This window comes from Nyctereutes procyonoides, unplaced genomic scaffold, assembly GCF_905146905.1.
Source record: "Nyctereutes procyonoides isolate TBG_1078 unplaced genomic scaffold, NYPRO_anot_genome, whole genome shotgun sequence".
NCBI lineage: Eukaryota > Metazoa > Chordata > Mammalia > Carnivora > Canidae > Nyctereutes > Nyctereutes procyonoides.
This window is the reverse complement of record NW_026575125.1, coordinates 31475120-31498213: the sequence shown is the minus strand read 5'-3', so window position 1 is coordinate 31498213 and position 23094 is coordinate 31475120. Positions and strand designations below refer to the sequence as shown.

The 23094-nt window shown below is 36.3% G+C and overlaps 1 protein-coding gene across 1 annotated transcript in view; it reads right to left on the bottom strand.

Moving 5' to 3' along the window:
- Positions 1 to 23094, bottom strand: part of CFAP47 (cilia and flagella associated protein 47) — a 491966-nt gene that overhangs the window by 59693 nt on the left and 409179 nt on the right. The window contains exons 59-61 of the mRNA XM_055338249.1: positions 7926 to 8085; positions 6180 to 6274; positions 2248 to 2400 (exon numbers count right to left, since the gene is read on the bottom strand). Coding sequence (XP_055194224.1) covers positions 2248 to 2400; positions 6180 to 6274; positions 7926 to 8085 — 408 coding nt within the window. The remainder of the gene's footprint in view (positions 1 to 2247; positions 2401 to 6179; positions 6275 to 7925; positions 8086 to 23094) is intronic.

Here is a 23094-nt window from a genome sequence, read left to right as displayed (position 1 = left end):
GGATTTGACATGCTGCCCAGAAAGTGACTGAAACTCTGTCCTAAAGAGTGGGGACATGAGTTTCACGGAAGGAGATTTATGAGAGGTATGAGAGGTAGGAGTTTCTAGGCCCAGAAAAACATTTAATGTGTAATAAGTTTTTAATAAGTACCTTTGGATAGATTGACCACAGATAGATTTTATCAGTCCACGGTAAATAAAGTAGGGCAGAGGCTGCTCACTGTCTTTTCAATATTTATTTTTTCCTTTCTTCTTTTTTAGTAATAGAAAGTACTCAAATTTTATCTGGGCCTGGATAAAGAGATTACATTTCCCAGCCTTCACTACAGCTAGACATGTCCATATGACTGAGTTCTGACCAATGGCATACAAATATAAGAGATGCAAATATAAATGACGTATGCAACCCCAGGCCATGGTTTTTTTTTTTTTTTTTTTTCTGTTTTTTAGGCCATGGCTTTCAAGGGAACCAGATTGCTCTCCACTGCAGATGTGACAGCACAATTGATCTGCAGAAGGGGACAACACAGGGGATAGTGAAGCAACAAGAGAAAAGGAATCTGGGTCCCTGGATGATCTAAGGGACCCAGGCACCACACTCCCTGGGACCTCCTAGAAGTCCAGGCTTTCCTGTGAAAGAGAAATAAGCCTGTCTTATTTGTCATTGTCATTTGGTCTTGGTTAAAATAGCTGGTTAAATTCCTAGCACGATTCCACCCCTTGGGTGTGGCTGGAAGCTCAAGAGGGTATATATCAAATTTATTAAGGTGTAACAACCACCCAACTAGGACTGACTTGAGCTGGGGATGACTATTCGTATCACTTTAGAAGTTTCTGGAATTATTTAAAAATGAACATTTCTTATTTATTTATATATTTATTTTAAACGATTATATTTATTTATTCATGAGAGACACACAGAGAGAGGCAGAGACATAGGTAGAGGGAGAAGCAGGCTTCCTGTGGTGAGCCCTATGCGGGACTCCATCCTACACCCCCGGATCACGCCCTGAGCCAAAGACAGACGCTCAACTGGGGAGCTACCCAGGTGTCCTGAACATCTCTTATTTAATAGAAACAGCCAACATTATAAAAAAATAAAAAATTAAAAACTATTTTACTCTTATGTACTCTCTCTATACTCATATATTCTATCTCTCTTCACTTATATCTCATTTATATTCTTTGATCACAGAAATAATTAAATCAGACACAAAGATAATAATACTAAATTCAATGTAAAAAAAAAAACCTATAGATATGAGTGAGAAAACCAGAGAAGATATATTATTTCTGCAGGAATTTCATACTTAATTTTGTGGTCAATTTGTTTTTTAAATAACACTTAAACACTGATTTCCCCCCCTGATTTTAATAAAATACAGCCATAGGAGATTTCCCTTTCAATGAGAAATAGGAGCATTCTACCTCAGTTCATCTGGAAGACAGCTGAAAAATAAACCTTGTATCACTGGGATTTGATTATGCCAGATCTTCATATTAACTTGTTGAAAAGTTTTCTTTAAAATTTTAAATGCCAGAGGGATTATTATACAAAATTTATTTGGGGATTGCATTTAATTTATGTCAATTTTTCAATTTCTTTAAATACAGAACATTTTTTGCAAGGTCGTGTTTCTGAATTTAAAACTGTAAAGGTGGCTTCAATCATATTCCTTAAATAAAGGAAGAGTTTAAAAGTGAAGGGATGTGGAATTTAGTTACTACAGTTTTTTCTCTTCTCACTGATGACAGAATAATAATCTATTCTTATAAATACATTAACAACTATAATTATTTTCCTTTTGGAAATGACCACTATATGAAGAGAACAAACATCACTGAACACTTGCTAAACACTATTTTAAGGATATATTGTAACTGAAACATATTGGGTGTGGATTTTCATGTAACTGAGGAATCAGCAAATCGCAACTTTTTTTTTAAATAGAATGAGGTAACTTCTTTTTTTTTTTTTTTAAAGATTTTAAATATTTATTTGAAAGAGAGACAGAGATAGTGAAAGAGAGAGAGAGAGAGAGAGCAGGAGTGGGGAGGAGAAGCAAGCTCCCCACTGAGCAGGGAGCCCGACATGGGGCTGGATCCCAGGACCCTGAGATCATGACCTGAACCCAAGGCAGGTGTTTAACCAGCTGAGCCACCCAGGTGCTCCAGCAAACTGCAATTTAAGGAAATTGAGTTTTTATTTATTATCATTTTTTATATCCATGACTGTGGTTCTCTTACCATCAATATCTTCATAAGAACCACGTGAATTTCTTTTTGGAATCACTATAAAATCTGTTGAATCTAAGATAGGACTTTCTCCAAAAAAATCACCAGTCAGTGTGACTTCCACTTCCTGTTCTATCCTCTTCCTGGACTGACATTCTACGACAACTATAGGAGAGAAACATTTCCAGTTGAGATGCAAGAAAATGAATTATGTCATGAAAAATATCCTTTAGCATACTTTGACTTACTGTGTCTGGCATTAACACACACACACACACTAACATTTTGGAAGCAAATAAGAGTATTAAATAATATGTAAAAATAGCATGACAAAGATTAACCTGGAAGATATACACTAGATTACAGAAGATTATATTAAGATGTAAAATTTGATTCAGGAACTCACCTCGTTATATCAATAATTCAACTGGTGGTCATGAACACGTGAATTTTTCAGCTATCTGTATGTTCATTGTGGCAAATACCCAGCTCTACTTACATAGTAATACTATAGCAAATACCTTCAAATAATTTTTAAAAATAAGTTCTATAACATTTATTTTGTAATAATACTTTAAAAATATTTCCTATTCTTTATTCACATGTACCTTAAAATTCATATTTAAATTATTTCAGTAAAATATTTTGATTTTCTCTTGTGAATTGCTTTTAAATTTACAAAGTACACTAACAGTTAAAAATAAAGTTGAAAAAAATAAAATGGTAATGATTTAAAATTCATGTTAAAATGTGATTATAATTTTAATTTAATATACAACATTAAAACTTTATGCATATATTTTTAAAGATTTATTTATTTATTTGAGATAGAGAGAAAAAGAGAGAGATCACAAACAGGGGAAGGGGCAGAGGGTGAGAATCTTCAAGCAGACTCCCTGCTGAGCAGGAAGCTGGATGCAGGGCTCCATCCCTATGACCCATGAGATCATGACCTGAGCTGAAACCAAGAGTTGGATGCTCAATCGACTGGGCCACCCAGGTGCCCCTGAAACTTTTTATATTTTTATATATATATTAAATTTCAATGTTTTCTTATATCAAGTACAGAGGTTGTCAGTGATCTTGTGAGAAACCAAAATATTATTTCTAAATACAACTACTAATTACACAAAGGAGTATTAATGCATTCCCCTGGCATTAGTTCTATAATATCATGGGGCCAAGTATATTAGAGTCCACATAAATAAAGATATTATTTCTCAAAAATATATTAAATGCTTGGGGCACTTGGGTGACTCAGTTGGTTAAATGTCTGACTCTTGATTTCGGCTCAGACCATGATCTCAGGGTCTTGAGATTGAGCCCCATGTTAGACTCTGTGCTAAGGTGGGGGGGTGCGGGGCGGGGAGTCTGCTTGAGATTCTCTCTTTCCTTCCTCTTCTGCCCCTTTTCCCTTCTAAAAAATAATAAATAAATCTTTAAAATACATATGTTAGATGCTATATTTTTGTCAATTCAGATGCACATAAAACATTAATATAAGGGATAAATGGGAATCATAATATAAAAAAGCTTTAAAAATGTATTATATCATACTGTTGTGGCATCAATAATAATATATTCATCTAAGCTGCACAATCAAATAATGTCCTCAAATTTATGTTTTTTCACAATACATACCACATTTATAAATATCTAATATAAATTCATTTTTAATTCTCAAATTCACAGGTTGATATGGAACAGTTTGAACTTAGAATAAGTAGTGAAATGCAAGATGTAAATTAAGAGGGTTGAAATGACTGAGGAAAATGTACAGGCTTCTCTGGTTTTAATTAGCTTCAGTCTTAAAGCATTAAATTGGAAATTAGTGTGATCAAAGTTACAATTAGTATCGTGTCACTGGTCTTGTCCTCTAAGTCCTTCGGAAATTAGTGCCCTGGCAATGCACGGATTACTCAATCACAATGGATTCGCATTCCATTGTCTTCACACTGTGACAGTAGTAGAGTCCTTTCCAATTATCTGCCCCAATGGATAGGAGCAGATAGGAATACACAAAAAGAAGGGGTGGCTCACAGTACAACAAAAGTATACTGGGTTTAAGAATAACCTGAGTGACAGACACACAAAAACAGAAAAGAAACAGTAAACATCGATGATGATGCAGTTGAGCAGGGAAAGCAATAGGTTATGTCTGATGTGTTCAGAAGAATGAAGGATGGACTGTACAGAAAGTAAGCAATATGTATTTATGTAATTGTACTTATTTTTTTCTCAAGGGCATTTGTAGACAAAAATAATTACCAGAATAGGCTTCAGACTTCTGCTAAAATGATTTAATAACTAATACACAATCTGTTTCAGAACACTGATGTTACTACTGGGTTGTGCTAAAGCAACACAGGCTATTTATAGAACTCACACTTGATTTAAAAATTGAGTAATTACCAACAGAAGTGACTTGATGGAAAATGCCTTTTTGTTTCTGCAGCATGTTTAACTTTCTTTGAAGAAAACTGCAAGAAATTTATGATTTTATGTTTTTGCAGGCGTTTCAGACTGAAAAAAATCTGCTTTAAATCTTTAATCTGGGAAAAACAAAACTGTGTCTGCAGTCAACATGAGCAACGTTGCTGCTAGTATTTCAACAGAGTAATGTCTAGGCTTTATTATATCACTTTGATCAGATGACTGTATTATAAATTTTGAACCATTCAGCTCTATGGAAAGTATACAAACAATTATATTCCAGAAGGAGATAAAAGAAACGCTTTGACATTTTTCTGGAGCATTCAGAAGATAATTTAGTATATTTGAAACATTTATGTGTTGATAATTTTTTCACTTAAGACCAAAAATACTTCAAGTAAAATAAATGACATTTACTGTCAAAGGTACTGCTAGATATGTGGATTTTTCCTTCAGTTAAAATTAAATGACATAAGGCATTATATAGCCTCGGCCTTCAGTGTATCTGGGGAAATGTATTTATCCACAAGCAAAATTTACTATTTTCTCTTCTTTTGAAGGGTGGTGAAATAATATATGCCAGTAGAAGACTAACTCTGTTTCACTACCAAAGATTGATACTGGAAGGAGAAGAAAAATTCAAAATTTCAGGACTCCTTTTGGCTCATATGTATTGCTCAAGTGAGAGGCTCCAAAAGAGATATCTCTTTGCGGAGATGAGCAATTCTGTATTCCTTAGTTAGGAAGAACTATGTGTAAGGCCTGGTAAGAGGTTGCTTTACAGATATCTAAGAGGATTTGTGTTTCTTAGGCTTACTCTGGAAAGAGGATGAGAAAAGCAAGCAATGTGGAAAAAGTGAGAAGAGTACTGAGGAAAGAGAACACACAGAAACTTCAGAGAAGTTTGGAATATGGGAAAGAAAAAGAGCGGTCGCTGAGAAAAAGAAAGGCATTTTAAGAGTAGGAATTTTTATGTTGTGTATATGGTAGTGAAGTGAACCTCCTTGAAAACTTCAGTACATTCCGACTGGTTTTTGGAGGACATCATACAAGTTTAGTGTCTGGGACAACAGAGAATAGAGGGATCAGTGTCCCCATAGGACAGTTCTTGGATGAGACTTAGAGTTACACAGAAGCTGGAATCTGGCAAATAAATGTGACGCAAGAACCAAAGTACCTGGGAATCTTATAGATCCAGGGAAGGTCTCCGAGTCCCTCACAGAATGTGGGATAAAGAGGCCTGAAGTTAATGTTATTTTCTATCTTAGCTGATCCCGGGGTTTCAGCAACAGGAAGAACAACAGGAAATGGTGTGGTTTGGTGGAAACATCATTGGACTTACGGTTAGGAGACCAGATTCAGTCCTGGCGCTCCTACCAGTAGGGCTATTCACCTCACGATTTACTTTCTCTGGACCTCAGTTCTCTTGCTTGTACAAGAAGAGACAGGATTAAAGGAGCCTCTAAGATCACTTGGAATCTTAGTGTTTTGTGACTCTACAGCATACCTACCTTGAGGGCATTTAGAATGTAGTGCCTGAGGAAGTCCAAGAATAGGGTATATCCAGTGTATTGCTTGGATTTCTCCACTTTCTATTCCCAGGGTTCTAGTTAGGAAGAGTGAACAAAAAATATGAACACTTTCAATATTAGCATAAAAGAGAATATTCATTATTAACTTAATGGTATTTTAGCAAAGCTCATGAATTTAAACTCTGATAGAGAGAAACTATGAAATACACCACATTTTCTGCAAGTGTTATGAACACTTCAAAGCAAACCCTGGGGAATTATCACAAAGAAAAATGTAATGCAAAGATTGTGAGATGGAACTTAAAACTGAAGAGCTTTTCCCCTGCTTTTAAAAGTTGGTATTTATTGATGTGACTAAAATGTGATTAATCAGAGGTAATACAGTTCCTATGGGTTGTATTCTAAATTGGACAGGCAAAACACAAAACACAAAAAATGCCATTAAGTACAAGATATCAGAAAGTGATAAAGAGGGATGCCCGGGTGGCTTAGCGGTTTAGCGCCTGCCTTCGGCCCAGGGCCTGGTCCTGGGGTCCCGGGATCGAGTCCCACATCGGGCTCCCTGCGTGGAGCCTGCTTCTCCCTCTGCCTGTGTCTCTGCCTCTCTCTCTTTCTGTGTCTCTCATAAATAAATAATAATAATAATAATAATAATAATAATAAAAAGAAAGTGACAAAGAACCTACTTTTTGGGGATATTGGTTAAAAATGGCCGTTTGTCAAAATATTGTTAAGTCTGTCATACACCATCAAGACAACAGTAATTGTACAAAATGGTTCTGATCATTGTTGACAATTGGCTTTTCTTGTTAAAAATGAAACAGAAGATACAGCAGGCAGGACCAGCTTCATGAGCACATGACTTGAGCAACACACAGCATGTGGACCCCACACCTAGAATTGTTCCATGCTTGTTTAACACACCACTGTAACCGTCCTGAAATTCTCAACCACTTTTGAACAAGGGTCCTCTCATTTTCATTTTACACTGGGGCCCACAAATTCATAGGGTGTCTTGACTATAGGAATGGTGAAAATCGTGGCAGAATGGACACTAATGGGCTCACAGAAAAGATTTTTTTTTTAATGTGGAGAAGAAATATATACACGTAAGGCAAAGACAGAATTTCTTTTTAATTAAGATTTCTAGATCATTATTTAATTAAATTATAAAAGCAGAGAAAACATATATTTTGGATCATTATTGGAGTTGGCTTAAACTTCAGTAAAGCAAAGAGAATCCAAGCAATCTGTATCCTGGCAATAACACAGTGCAGCAGTAGTCATAGTGGTGTTGCCTCAGGGTGTCATACACACCTGGCACAGGGCCACCACTTGGTGAATGTCAGCATCCCAAGTCCCGATACTTTGCCAAGACAAGCTGCTTCAGGTTGTTCTCTAGAGATTTATTATTTGTTGTCTCAGCAATAAGTATTTTCCCAGTCAAAAAGAATCCCTTTGCATGTCTCTGACTCTGATTCATTGACGTGATACTTAAGGTTGACTTGCTCATCACTCTGAACTTCAAATCCCTCTGAACGTCAAATGATATATATTCTACCCACATAACAAATGTATTTTCCTCTTCGGAACATATAAATTTCAACACCTCAGAGAATATAAAATCATGAGCTTTACATTACATAACACAGAACAGAAAGTGATCACGTCAGCGCCAGTCAAAATAAAACCATTTTTCTTCAATTGTCCTTACTTAAAAGTTACCTTTTCATCTCTGGGCTCAATTCGTCAAAATTGTCAATTGGCCAGCTTTCTCTGTTTGCCCTCATCATTTGAACGATGACCACTGTTTTGTGTAATTTCATAATGTTGGGCATAAATAACACTGGGATATCTATATTCCCCTTAGGAGGCAATACGATTCCTATAAAAACCACAAAAATAATTATTAATGTGGTAAACATTTTTAGAATATAGACAGCTGAAAATAATCTCCTAATTCCTGTATTGACTATCAGCTTTTCAAAATCACTTCGGAGCAAGAAAATGCTTTATGCTACATTATAAGTACCCTGCACTGGCTTCACCAATTTTCCTCACATGCCATCAACCCTATTAAAAAAACATATTTTATCCTGAGGCAAGAAGCTTCTCCTGAAGAGTCTGGAAGGGATGAGGAAATGTCAAAAGTGAAGGCTTGGGTTTCCTAGAGTGGTAAAAGAACCATAAAACCCATGAGTCTTTCCAAGTCTTACCACAATTTTTTTTAAGGATTTTATGTATTTACTTGAGAGAGAGAGTGTGCGAGCATGAGATGGGGGAGGGGCAGCAAAAAAGGGAGAAGCAGGCTCCTCGCTGCTGAGCAAAGCTCCATCCCAGGACACTGGGATCATGACCTGAGCTGAAGGAAGACGCTCAACCGACTGAGCCACCCAGGCGCCCCCCAAGTCTTCCTACACTTTGCAAAAGTCAAAGCACAGCAATTTTTGACTCTTTAATTACTTTGTGTATTTCTTTTTCCTAGACCATAACAGCTCCAGGTTTCTGTTGGGAGTACTAAAGTTGTTACCAGTAAACTGTTCATTTATTTAATTGATCCACCAGGGAAGTCAAAGCTTATTTGTGAAAGAAAGGGGGATTTGCTCCAGGCTGTAAACACCAGAAGACAGAAAAACTGACGGCATTTTCTTGTGTTCTAATAAAATTCAAATTTTCCAACCTTCACTTTTCGTAAGAACTGCGTACAAAACTTGTTAGACATGAGCCTGCTCAGCTCCACCTATAGATTCTGGTTTATTCAGTCTGGGCTGGGACCCAAGAGCTGCATGTTTAAGTACAGCTCCTTATGCATTCCAGAAGCAGATAGTCATGTGGCCACACTTTGAAAAAAAACACGCATCCTACCTACTGGACACGTATGGGGAGATGGGGAGGTTGGAAGCGTGGTGAGCTTCTGGGTATTTAAAGCAGTGAGGATTTCCAAGGGATAGATGTCTTCCTTTATTTTGGAGAGTAACACTATTTCTTTATAAGAACAGAAGAGATTTTTGACTGTATTCTGGTTTTTATATTCTTTGTTATAAAATCAATGATTTTCAAAGCCATTTTGTCTCAGATGAGAACACTGTACTAAACTATTAAGAACATCAAGAAAAGACTTAGAAAATGGCCCCTCTGGGGCACCTGGGTGGCTCAGTGGTTGAGCAACTGCCTTTGGCTCAGGGTATGATCTCAGGGTCCTGGGATTGAGTCTCGAGCTCCCCGCAGGGAGCCCTGCCTCTCCCTCTACCTATGTCTCTGCCTCTCTCTCTCTCTATCTCTCTCTATCATGAATAAATAAATAAAATCTTTTTTAAAAATAAAAATAATAAAAAGTAAATATCAGATAAATATTCATATGCATTAAGTTCTGGGTTTTTTTAAATAAATAAATAAAATCTTAAAAAAGAAAAGAAAAGGGCCCCTCTGCAAAATGTCCTGCCTCAAAATTCTTATAAATTTTTAAATATCACTCCTTCAGGAAATGAAACTGTTCTGTCTCATAGCATAGTTAATAGTAGTTAATAATTAATATGATTACTACTTAATATTTATTAAGTACTTACTATATGCCAGGCTCTGTGCTAAGTATTTTTCACACAATACCTCACTTCATGTTCAGAAAATCACTGTAAATTACACGCTACTATGTTTCTCATTTTAGAGGTGGAGAAACTGAGACAGTTTGGTTAAAAAACTTGCCAAAGTCCCAGTGAAAGTTTGTGTTGCTAACTAAGATACCTAAGCAATGTCTGCCGTCTTCAACTTTGTCTTTATGAATTCTAGATGTTTAATGAATCATTGCATTCAAGTGGATAAAAGCAGCAAGAGCTGGAATAGGATAGGATAAAGAGTTGGAATAGGATAAGAACAAGAGCTGAGTCAAATAAATGATTTACACATCCCCAAGGAAATCAAGTTCAGGAATGATCATTTACCCTTACAAAATTCTATGTTACCACTAAAAATAGATTTTAGTATGGCTAAAAATAAAACCTAGACATTTAGATGGTGTAAGGAGCCAAGAGAAAGATACGAAGGGGTAATTCATTACAACACTATGTTTCTTATAATATTTGAATTGAAAGTATAGAAAGACAATGCTATGATAAATAAGCCCATTTAATTACAAATCCAGTAGCCTATTTGTGACTGTAATGTCTTACCAGTCTACAAGTAGAAATAGCTCCCTGCTGAAGTGATCTTAAGTTTCCTTAACTGTCATGTTTGAATAGTAAGAATCACTGTGCTATTATTAACTTCCATGAAATCAATAAAATTTAACAAAAAGAACTTGGAGAATTTATCAAGTTCATTTTGTGTCTCACAAATGAGTTTTATTTTCTGTGGTTTTCCCATTATCCTGTAAAACACTATGAGTGTTTTCTTCTTTTTTTTTTTTAAGATTTTATTTATTTATTCATGATAGACATAGAGAGAGAGAGAGGCAGAGACACAAGCAGGCTCCACGCAGGGAGCCCGATGCGGGACTCGATCCTGGGACTCCAGGATCGTGCCCTAGGCCAAAGGCAGGCGCCAAACCGCTGAGCCACCCAGGGGTCCCGAGTGTTTTTTTCTAATACCTAAATGCTTTCATTTTTATAGTTATTTGATCAATTTGTAACTTAACCATACATATGAAATGAGGAAGAAATGTATCCAATGTTGCTGATTTTCTATATGGGACTAATTATACAAAACCACTTATTTAAAAGTTCACTGACTTGAAATGCTGCCTTCATGGCATGTCTATACATATTTTACTTTTTCTTCTGAATTCCCTAGATTTCTTTGGTCTTTCTTTCTCTTCATTTGTACATGCCACATTGTTGTAATTACACGTGTTATTTTCTAGTGGGACTAACTGCCTCTTCCTCCAGCTCATTTTTAAAAAGAATTTTTCCATGTATGGAATGAAGGGTTCTTTAGCTCCAGGGGTGGCAAATAGTTATTTTTTATTTTATTTATTTTATTTTATTTTATTTTATTTTATTTTATTTTATTTATTTTATTTTTTTTAAATAGTACTTTTAATGGAATCACCCTACATTTATACTTTTGGGGTAACTGACATTTTTGTCTATTCATGATCTATCCAAAAGCAAGCATTTGGCCTTTATTTTATATTTCTCATCTGGGCATTGTATTAGGTGCTTCTAGGTTCTTGGAGTTGCTTTTCTGCCAGTTTCAGTTTTCAGTCTTGCTAGAGGCTTGTTTCAGCATCTTCATATGTATTTAGCAGGAAGCTGAGAGGAACCACATCAATTTTTTCTTTCTTCTGCCAAGGAAATCCAGTTAGTATGATGATTACTATACTTCTTAGGTTGATAAACATATTCTAAACTCAAACATTTTCTGAGCTTGCTTCTTTCTGTTTTCTCCCATTTCCATATGGTAACCACACAAACAAACTTACTTTTTTCTATTACAGTTATCATTCTTCAGGTTCAAAACCCTAATAAGCATGGGGGGATATGCACATTTTATTTTACATAATTAATTTTATGGATTTATATATTTTATGAGAGGTATATATTATTTACAGAATTTTTGAAACCTTGATAATACTTCATGCTTAGTATCTGAGAAATGTTACAAAGTGTGATATTACTGTTTTGCCTTTGAAATCTCCTATGGCCTTGTTGCACTTAGCATTCAAATTTTATTCAGTATATATATATATTTTTTTTTTTTTAAATTTTTTTTTTTTTAATTTTTATTTATTTATGATAGTCACAGAGAGATAGAGAGAGGCAGAGACAGAGGCAGAGGGAGAAGCAGGCTCCATGCACCGGGAGCCCGACGTGGGATTCGATCCCGGGTCTCCAGGATCGCGCCCTGGGCCAAAGGCAGGCGCCAAACCGCTGCGCCACCCAGGGATCCCTTATTCAGTATATTTTAAAACTGCTACTTTGATTGCTCTTTTGATTAAAGGTGTTAGAAATATTTATGGACTGATCTCTCATTTGAAATACAGAAATTGTACAATGCTTTAATGGCTATGAGGTTTCCTTCCTTCTTAGAAGAAAATCTTCTCAAGAGAGTAGCATAATCCTCATTTTAGAAATGAAAGTATTTTACTCTAGGAGATTCATTTTTAATCACTTTAGTGATATGACATTACTGCTTTTCACAGCATAAGTTCTAATATTTAGCATGGCAGTAGGAATGACTCATGTCAGGTAATCAAAGAGATACTAAGAAACATATTAGCACCCTAAGTCATGCTATTATTTTGGTTATCATGGTTTATCTTAAATAAGAGTACAAGTTTTATTTTTTTTATTTTTTAAAATATGTTATTTATTTATTAATGAGAGACACACAGAGAGAGAAGTAGAGACACAGACAGAGGGAGAAGCAGGCTCCATGCAGGGAGCCCGATGTGGGACTTGATCCCAGATCCTGGGATCACGCCCTGAGCCAAAGGCAGACGCTCAACCACTGAGCTACCCAGGCGTCCCAAGAGTACAAGTTTAAATTTTAATTTAATTTAATTTTTTAAAGGGTTTTTGGAGAAATCTTTTTTTTAACATTTTATTGATTTATTCATGAGAGACACACACACAGAAAGAGAGAGAGAGAGAGAGAGAGAGAGAGAGAGAGAGAGACAGGCAGGGGGAGAAGCAGGCTCCATGCAGGGAGCCCGACATGGGAATCGATTCCGGGTCTCCAGGATCATGCCCGGGGCTGAAGGCAGTGCTAAACCGCTGAGCCACCTGGGCTGCCCTAAATTTTAATTTTAAATAAAAGTATAAGATGAACATGACTTGTCATCAACCATTTCAAACATGAAATCTATGCACTTTCTACTTGGATGCTTTATAGTTTCAAAAACCTATTTCAAAAGTCTTTAAGTTATGACTAAAAAATGGAACAGAATTGTTAATGTGGTAGTTTGGAGAAGAGTCCTTTCATTGGTTCTTGTGGAGATGCTATGGGCTGAATTATGTGTGCCACTGGTCTCCAGCCACTGACAGGATGAAGCCCTGATCTCCTGTATCCCAAAATGTGACTATATTTGGAGTTAGGGCCTTTATAGAAGTTAAGTTAAAATAAGACTGTCAGGGTGGGCCTTTGTCCAATATGATGGGTGTCCTTATAAAAAGAAGAAATTCAGACACACAGACACACACCTGGAATGTGCAAACCCTGAAGGAAAGACCATATGAAGATACAGTGAAAAGGCAACCATTTACAACCCAAGGAGAAATGCCTTGGAAGAAAACAAACCCCCAATTCCTTGATCTTGGACTTCCAGCTTGTAGAACTGTGATAAAATAAATTCATTTTGTTTAAGTAATTTTTAATAGCCAGTCTAGTGTTTAGTTATTACAGCCCTAGCAAACTAATCCATGAAATTATATTTTCTTATGTTAGAGGCTGAAGTATGGGATGCCATTGAATTTGCTTACAGAAATTCTACTTCTAGACTCTCATAACATAGAGCAGATAAAGAAAGTTGACTCGGATTGCTGTTTGGCTGCTATGATCATGGAAAAACTAGGGATGAAGCATTTTTCCCTTTCTACTTGTATCGCATCAACTGAATAGAGGCATCTAATGAATAGCAAAAAGGACATATCAGGGATTGTGTTTTCTTCATCAAGGATTAGAGACTGTTGCTGCTTTGCGTTGTCTATCTTTTGAAGAGCTAGCTAATGCTTGAGATTTAACGAAGAAGTTGTTCAAGGAAGACACTACCAAGGGGACTAGTGTAGAAAAAGTAAGAAGTAAGTGGAAGGTCATATTTACTAAAACAGGTAATTGGGGCAAAGACACATATCCATGCTTCTTAGAAAATAAATGTTCAGTTTGGGATATATAATGCTGTAAAAGTAGATTTTGGAGTTATTCAACACAAATATGATTGCTGAGGTAAATTTTACACCAGGAACTAAGCAACTGTAAGCTGAAGTTTTGTGTTCGCTTTTTAAGTCTAAGAATTCATTAGCAAAAATAAAAACAAAGTAACACTTAAAATATTGATTTTAATGTAAACACTTCATTGTTGACTCAAAATAAGTGAAAAAGCCTCCTGACCAGATGCATAATGAATGAGAGAGTTTTTCATGATTAAAGGCCATCAAATACATGCTGCATAAGCACTGACAGTGATGAGAGAAGGGTTTTGGACTTTGAGTGCTGGAATAGGATATCTTCATGTTCCTTCCAGTCCTAATATTCTATGATAACATTTTCCCTCATAAATAGAAAAGATAAATAAGATTGAAAAATTAATTTCAGGGAATTGAATATTTTCTTGGAAAAGTAGCTAATTTTATTTTCAATTAAAACTACCCACAGAAAATTCTAAGATAAAATAAATGTCTACTACTACAACTAATATACTTTACTGATCAATTACCATGTCCTCCCTGCCCCTGCATCATACTGTGTGTGTGCATGCGTGCATGCAAGCGTATGTGTATGTATGTGCATGTAAGATCTCTCTCTTTACTACAGGAATACTCTATGATATAGTGTAGAGCATGAGCTTTAGAAGTTTCAATGTTTGCTCTGTTATTTGCTAGCATTGGGAAAGTTATTTAAATTTCTAAGTGAGATTTTCCTCCTATGAAAAAAGCTAATGTAATATACATATCAGTGTTTTGCTATGGAAAGGTACTATTCCAATTCCATTCATATAATCCCATTTTGTACAGTATACATTATTTCTACACTGTTTTATACTTTCATTTATTCATTCAGAAAATATTATATGTCATGCACTATAATAAGCACTGGGGATAAAATGGTGGAAAAAAAATGTATCCCCTGCTTTCCTGAGTCATGCATTCCAGAATGTGTCAGGGGGTGAGGGTAGGAGTCAAACAATAATAAAATGTATTTGTATGTATGGTATAAATAAAACAATAAAGGGTTAGAGAGTTATGTGGATGTAAAGATAGAGTGGCCCAGGAAGGCCTCTCTGATGAGGTGTCATTTGCCTAGAGCACCTAAGGAAGTTTGAGAAGCCTTGTAGACATCCATGGTGGGGACTATGGAGATAGCAAGTGGCTATATGAACTGGATTTAAGGAGAGATTGAAGGGGGACATCTGGGTGCTTCAGCGGTTGAGTGTCTGCTTTCAGCTCAGGGCGTGATCCCATCCGGGATCGAGTCCCGCATCGGGCTCCCTGCAAGGAGCCTGCTTCTCCCTCTACCTATGTCTCTGCCTCTCTCTCTGTGTGTCTCATGAATAAATAACTAAAAATTTTTTTTTTTTTAAAAAAGGAGAGGTTGAAGCTGGAGTTATCAGTTTAGAAGTTCTTAGAACTTCATGTGTGATTGAATGGGGAGACCTTATCAGGAATGAGTGTGGCTAGAAATGAAGAGAAGACTGAGCCTTGGGCCTCTAGGAAGTCACAGGACGGGAACAGGGGGCAAACGTGCAAAAGAGAATGAAGAGGACTTACTAGAGAGAGAGAAGGAGAATCAAGAGAGAATTAAGTCCTGGAAACCAGGACTCCAAAAGAGAACTTTTCTGATATAATGGGAGGGAATGCAAGACACAGGGATGAAAATAAAATTAGGCTGGTTGGTATAATGGAAGAACTAGACAATTAGACTCTGATTTGACCCTATATTTTCAATGAAACAGGAAGTATATCAGATGTGAGAAGAGGAAATGCTGCATGTCAGTAGTAGTTACCAAGTTTCAATTCACTGTAGGAAATTTTATTATAAGCAAATTTTACTACAGGAAAACCATGTCTCACCAAAAGTTCATCATTTAAAATTTCTCTACTTTCCTTTCTCTCCATCCATCCAAATATCAACCATTCTACCTGCTTTAAAGGCCTATAATGCCTGAGCAGATATTAGTCTTCTCTCTTCTCTCTGTCAGAATATTCACCTATATTTCTGCAACTAAGAAAATTGCATGAAATGTCCCCCCCCAAAAAAAAAAAACAATGGCACTGCACCTTGGGCTCCATTTTACAAGCCTAGACCTTATATAAACTATTTAAAGAAGTTCAATTTCTGTTTTCTGAGTAGAAATATTCTAGTGATGTTAGTGGTCTAAATTTCAGGTTTACAGACTTTTCTAAAGGGCAGGCATCCAGACATCTTTGCATAAGCAAAGCTGTAGTTTTGTCTTTTACAATAAAATCAGTAGCTTCACTGACTAGCTAAGAAATCCACCTGCTTTATGCTATAAATCGTAATTACAAATCTATTTGATTGGAACCTGTGCTTATTTGTGTGGAAAATTGGTCATTTGACATAATAGGAAGAGAAATTTTATTAAAAATGTGAAGTCATGCTCAGCTGCAGACATAATTTAATAAACATTCATGACAATTATCTGGAGACCTGGGCATGCTTTACGTTAGGCAGCAGCATGCACAGTAAATGTCACTAAACACTGAGCTCTTTTTTTTTTTTAAAGATTTTATTTATTTTATTTTTACAGAAAGGGAGGACATGCGATTGGGAGGAGGGGCAGAGGGAAAGGGAGAGAAAATCTCGAGCAGGATCCATGCTGAGTGCAGAGCTGGATGTGGGGCTCAATCCCACGACCCCAAAATCATGACCTAGCCCAAAGCAAGAGTCAGATGCCTAACCGACTGAGCCACCAGGAGCGCCTAAACACTGAGCTCTTAAGGACATTCTCCAATTCATAAATAGCAACACTTAGTTTCAAAAACATATTACTTTTCAAATAACATTTTATCGTTGATTGTCAAACTACATGATATATGTTAACTAAATCAACATGAGACACAGCAATTATCTCTCATAAAGAGTAAGCCAATATACTCTTAATAAATGCTAATAATGCTAGGGCAGCCCGGGTGGCTCAGCAGTTTAGCACAGCATTCAGCCCAGGGCTTGATCCTGAAGTCCCGGGATCGAGTTCTGGGATCGAGTCCCACATCGGGCTCCCTGTGTGGAGCCTGCTTCTCCCTCCGCCTATGTCTCTGCCTCTCTCTTTCTGTGTCTCTCATGAATAAATAAATAAAATCTTTAAAAAAAATGCTAATGCTAGAACTCTGCTTATTTAGCTCTGATTATTAGCAGTCATATAAACATAAAAGATGAATGGTTTATCTTTTAAACAATAGATACCAAGCAGTGTAGATTTATATCCTTTGGATTATTCTCTTATATCACTCATATACAATACAAAAATATTTAAAATAATTATAAATATACAGTTTTAGGATATAAAAGAGAGATCCCATGTATCCTTTACCCAGATATATCCCACAGTAACATCTTGTAAAACTATAAAACAATATAAAAACCAGAATATTTCAGGGCTCCAGGGTGGCTCAGTTGGTTAAGCATCTGACTCTTGATTTCAGCTCAGGTCATGACATCAAGGTTGTGGGATCAAGCCTTGCATTGAATTCAGCAGGGAGTGTGCTTGAGATTCTCTCTCCCTCTCCCTCTGCCCCTTCCCACTGCATGTTCACTTGAGCTCTCTCTCTCTCTAAAATAAATAAATAAATCTTTTTATAAAGGAGAAAAATAGGGAATAAACCCCACGATATTTATATTGATATAGTCAAGATACAGAAAAGCTTCATCACCACAAGGATCCCTCTGTTGACCTTTTTTTTCTCTGTTGACCTTTTAAAGACACCCCTAGTCGATCCCCTGTTCCATCCCTGAATCATTATAACCACTAATCCATTCTCCATTTCTGTAAATTTGTCAAATCAAGAATATTAAATAAATGGAATCATATCATAAGTAAATTTTTGAAACTGGCCTTTTCATTCAGCTTTAAATCCCTGGACACTTGATCAAGTTGTGCTTATCAATGCTTCATTCCTTTATATTGCTGTCCTTCATGTTATCGATGGGCCAGTTTGTTTAACCATTCACCCACTGAAGGGCAACTGGGTTGTTTGCAGATTTAGGTTATGATGAATAAATCTGCCATGAACATTCATGCACATATTTTTATGCAGAAATAAATTTTCATTTCTCTGTGATAAATTCTCAGGAGTGCAACTGTTGGGTGATAAGATAGCCACATGTCTGCTTTTACAAAAAAACTCCCAGTTTCCCAGGATGGTTGTACCCCTTAACATGTCCACCAGCAGTATATGAGCAATCCAGTTTCTCTACATCTTTTCCAACACTTCATGTAGTTAGGATTTTTTAGTTTAACCATTCCAATGTGTTTGTAGTAAAATCTCATCATGGTTTTATTTTGCATTTCCCTAAAGACTAATGATCCTGAACACCTTTTCATGTGCTTATTAGCCCTCAGTATATTCTCTTTGGTGAAATACTTGCTTATGTTCTTTGATCATGTTCTACTTTAACTGTATTTTTGTGAGTTTTTAGTACTTTTTATGTGTTCTAGATACTAACTCTTTATCACGTTTTGCAAATATCTTCTCCCACTCTGTACTTTCCCATTTCATCATCTTCTCATGGGCTTTTACAGAGAAAAATATTTTAGTTTGATGATGTGCAATTTATTAATTTTTCCTCTTAAAGAATTTGCTATTAGCGAAATATAAGAATTATTTGCTTAGCAGTGTGCTGAGTTAAATTTGCATAAGGTGTGAGTACCTTTTTTAAAAAAGATTTTATTTATTTATTTTAGAGAGAGATAGTGTGCAAGTGCCAGGGGGAGGGGCAGAGGAAGAGGAAGAGAGAGAATCCCAAGCAGACCCTGTGCTGAGTGCAGAGCCCAACTTGGGGCTCCATCCCAGGACCCTGAGATCATGACATGAGTTGAAACCAAGAGTCAGATGCTTAACTCACTGAGCTGCTCAGCCACCCCAAGGTGTGAGCATCTTGACAGGAATTGCATCAAACCTATGGATTGATTTGGATAGAACTGATATCTTTACTATATTGAGTTTTGCAACCATGAATACAGCATATCTCTCCATTCATTTATTTGTGATTTGATTTTGTCATATCAGTATATAAGTCCTATACACATTTTGTTAGATTTATTTCTAAGTATTTCATTTATTTGGAGAGACTATAAATGGTATTATGTTTCTAATCTCAGTCTCTACATTTTCACAGGTAGTATATATAAATATATAAATATGATTTGTGTTACTGTAGGCTTGCTGAACTCAATACTTCTACCAACTTTTTTTAAAGATCCCTTGGGATTTTCTGATAGATCATTAATGATATGAAAATAGGAACAGTTAATTTCTCTTGTTGCATTCTATTTGCCTTTTGCTTCCTTTGCTTGCCATTTTGTACTGGCTAGGACTTTCAACAGTATATTTAATAAGTGATGAGAATGGCATCCTTGGGTTATTGCCTATTTTAGAAAGAAAGTACTCAGTGTTTCATAATCGAATCCCACATTAGCTGTAGTTTTATCAAGTCAGCTCTTTATCAGGTTGAGGAAATTCCTTTTATTCCTGGGTTGTAAAGAGTTTTCTAAGAAATGGATATTGGCCTTATTCTAATGCTTTTTTTTTATATTAACTGACATGTGAATTTTTTCCCCTTAATCTTTTTAACAGGGTGGATTACATAATGGAATTTCAAATACCAAACCAGCCTTTACTTCTGGAATAAACCCCATTTGGTTGTGGATGTATTTTTTCTTATATAGTGATGGATTCAATTTACTGACATTTTGTTTAACAGTATTAGTCTGTAGTTTGTCTTTATTGTGGTTTTCTGGGTTTTGTGTCATGGTAATGCTGGCCACAGAATAGGTTAAACAGTTTTCCTTCCTCTTCTTTTTTTGGAAGAGTTTGAGAAGGATTAATGTTAATTCTTTAAATATCTGATAGAATTTGCCATTGAAGCCAACTGGGCCTGAAAATTTCTTTTTGGAACTTTCTCAATTATGAATTCAATTTCTTTAATAGTTACAGGACTATTCATATTATCTGTTTCATCGTTGCTGAATTCTGGTAGTTTGGAATTTACTAGAAATGGATCATTTTTTCCTAAGTTGTTGGATTTACGTGTTTAGAGTTGCCTGCAATACTGCTTTATTTCTTTAATATCTTAGCTTTATCTGTAGTGATATTGTCATGAGTTACTTGAACATATTTTAGGATTCAAACTGATTTATAGTGTTTTGGGGTATATTACTTCACATAATTTTCTTAGTTGTTTTAAATGGTAATTCAATATACATATACAACCTATTGTTGTCCACAGGCATCAATATTTAGCTATTTTGAATGAAGCGTATATACTTTACATTTTAAAATGCACCCAGGATTTGTTTTAATCACATCTGGTAACACATGCAGACATAGAAATGACTGTCATGAAGAAGTTTTTGTACTCGCCTCTACCTAGAAACAGGAGGCATGCCATGCCATGCAGGGCTATATGGAGAAGTACCAGAGTCAGTCATGAGGTGGAGGAACAGGTAAGAGTCTTTATTGTGGTTTTCATAAGAAGGAATGAGCAAGATATGGTAAACAGGCTAAGCAGGTTTAGGATTGGCTAGTTTGAATAATTTCAGTAGGTTTTGGAATGAAAGGGTTCCCAGCCTAGGGGTGATAGAGGTAGAACATTGGTCTAGAATGTAAAAGCCTTACAGAAAGGTATGGGAGGCGGGGGCTCTAAATTTGTTAGTTTGCATATAAAAGGTGATCACAAATGAGTCATTTACTATATCTAGGAATTAGCTAACCCTGGGAGAGGCAGTTCCCAACAAGATTCCAGATACCAGAGCATCAAAAATATAGAAAATAGGAAAACATAATCAATATATTTTATTTCTATTTAGATCAGTTTAGGTACTCCATATTTCATATATGATTATCTTAAGATTTTTCTCTCCTTCTAGATAGATATATAGCGATATATAGATAGACTCCATAACACAAAGTGTTGTAATTTTTGTTTCAATCAGCAAATATAATTTAAGGAATTCAATAGAAGTAAGAGAGTTTACTAATATTTTACTCATTTTGATATTCTTCACTTTCTGAAGTTCTATTTCTCCTTATGTTAACCATTTCCTATGTGTTTAGAGAATATTCTTCAGTCATTTTTTAAGGGCTGGTTTGCTTGTAACAAATTGTCTTTCTTTTCCCTCATCTAAGAATGTTTATTTTTCCTTTATTCATGAAGGATATATTCTCAGTATATAAAATTTACAGGTCACAGTTCTTCCTTTTCAGTACTTAGAATTTAAATATCACTTTTTTCTTGCCTCTATGGTTTTAGATGAGAAATCTTTTGTCATTTGAATTGCTCTTTCCCTGTAAGTAATGCACTTTCCCTTTGGCTGCTTTCAAGGTTTGTTTCTTTGTCTTTTGTTTACTGGTTTATTTTATTTATTTATTTTTAAAGATTTTATTTATTTATTTATTCATTCATGAGACACACACACACACACACACACACACAGATAGAGAGAGAGAGAGAGAGAGAGAGAGGCAGAGACACAGGCAGAGGGAGAAGCCGACTCCATGCAGGGAGCCCGACGTGGGACTCCATCCTGGGTCTCCAGGATCACACCCTGGGCTGAAGGCGGCGCTAAACTGCTGAGCCACCCGGGCTGCCCAGTTTACTGAAGTTTAATTATTGTGTCTTACCATGGATTCCATTTGCTTTAAACTATTTGGAATTTACTAGCTTCTTGAATCTCTAGGTTTATGTATTTCATCACAAGTTTTCAGATATTTATATCTTTGAATTATGTTTTAGTCACAGACTCTCCTCTCCCTTGGGGGCTCTGATATGACTATTATTTCTTTAATTATTTTCCTACAGGTCCCTGAACTGCATTTTTTTTTTCAGTTTGTCTTTTCTCTGTTGTTTAGTCTTTGATGATTCTATTGATTTGTCCTCACATTCACTGATTCTATTCTCCATCTGATCTCCAGTCTCTTTTTGATCACATCCAGAGAGATATCTATTTAACTTAATGTATTTTATCAGTACCAGGACTTCAATTTGATTCTTTAACTTACTTTTTTCCCTTCAGCTTCTCTGTGTTTTCATTTGTTTAATGAGAATTAAAAATTATTTGTTTAAGTAGAATGTGGGGCATTGACTTACATTGCCTCATTGCAGAAGGGTGGGGTGGGGTGGGGGTCTTTTCCCTGATGAGCTTAAGAGAAATGACCAAGAGAAGAGATAGGAAGAAGCAGAGTGCCAACTAATTCTACCTGTCACCACTTCATTCCACTTCATTGATGCTAGGTGCAGTTGGAGGCTCAGTTCTCCACTGTTCCTGGCTCACGTGTTGAGAGAAGGAAAACAGAATGCCAACTACCTTGCCTCACATCACTTTATTTTACTTTGTTGATGCTTGTTAGGGGTGTAGACTGTGGTCCCCACTAGATCTCACTGACTCCAGAGAATGGGATGGAATAGGAGCGGCTACTGGCCCTGCTTTATACCCTACTGGATCTTACTGACACCAGTAAAGGGAAGAAAAGCGAACTGCTTACTAGCCCAACTTGCACCAATTTGCTTAGTCCCATTGACAACATGCATAGAAGTGACTAGATCGTCCAGACACCAGCTCTTTAAGTCTCATTATGCCTGGGTGAGGACAAGCACTCAGCTTACAACAACACTGTTGACACCTTCTTGGTGGGGTACTTTGAGCTCCACCTGCTTCTGCCAGGGAAGAAATAGAAGATAAGCTCCCCTCTTGGCTCCACCAACACTATTGTGGCAAGGGACCTGGAGCACTGCCTACTTCAGCTGGCAGAATGATAGATGAGTTTTCCTGCTTGGCCTCATCAACACCACAGACAGGCCAGGGGAAGGGAATCAGAGTGTGCTGCTTGTAAGGCATGAGGGTGAGAGGGTGCAAAATCAATTACCTGTTTGGCCCTAGTGAGGCTATCGAGGTGGGGGACATGTGATTTTTCCATTGATGTTTGGCTAGAGTAGGGTAGGAAGAAAAGGACTATGCTGTCTTGGCAAAGCCAGAAATCCAATAAATAGGAGTATTTAAAAAATA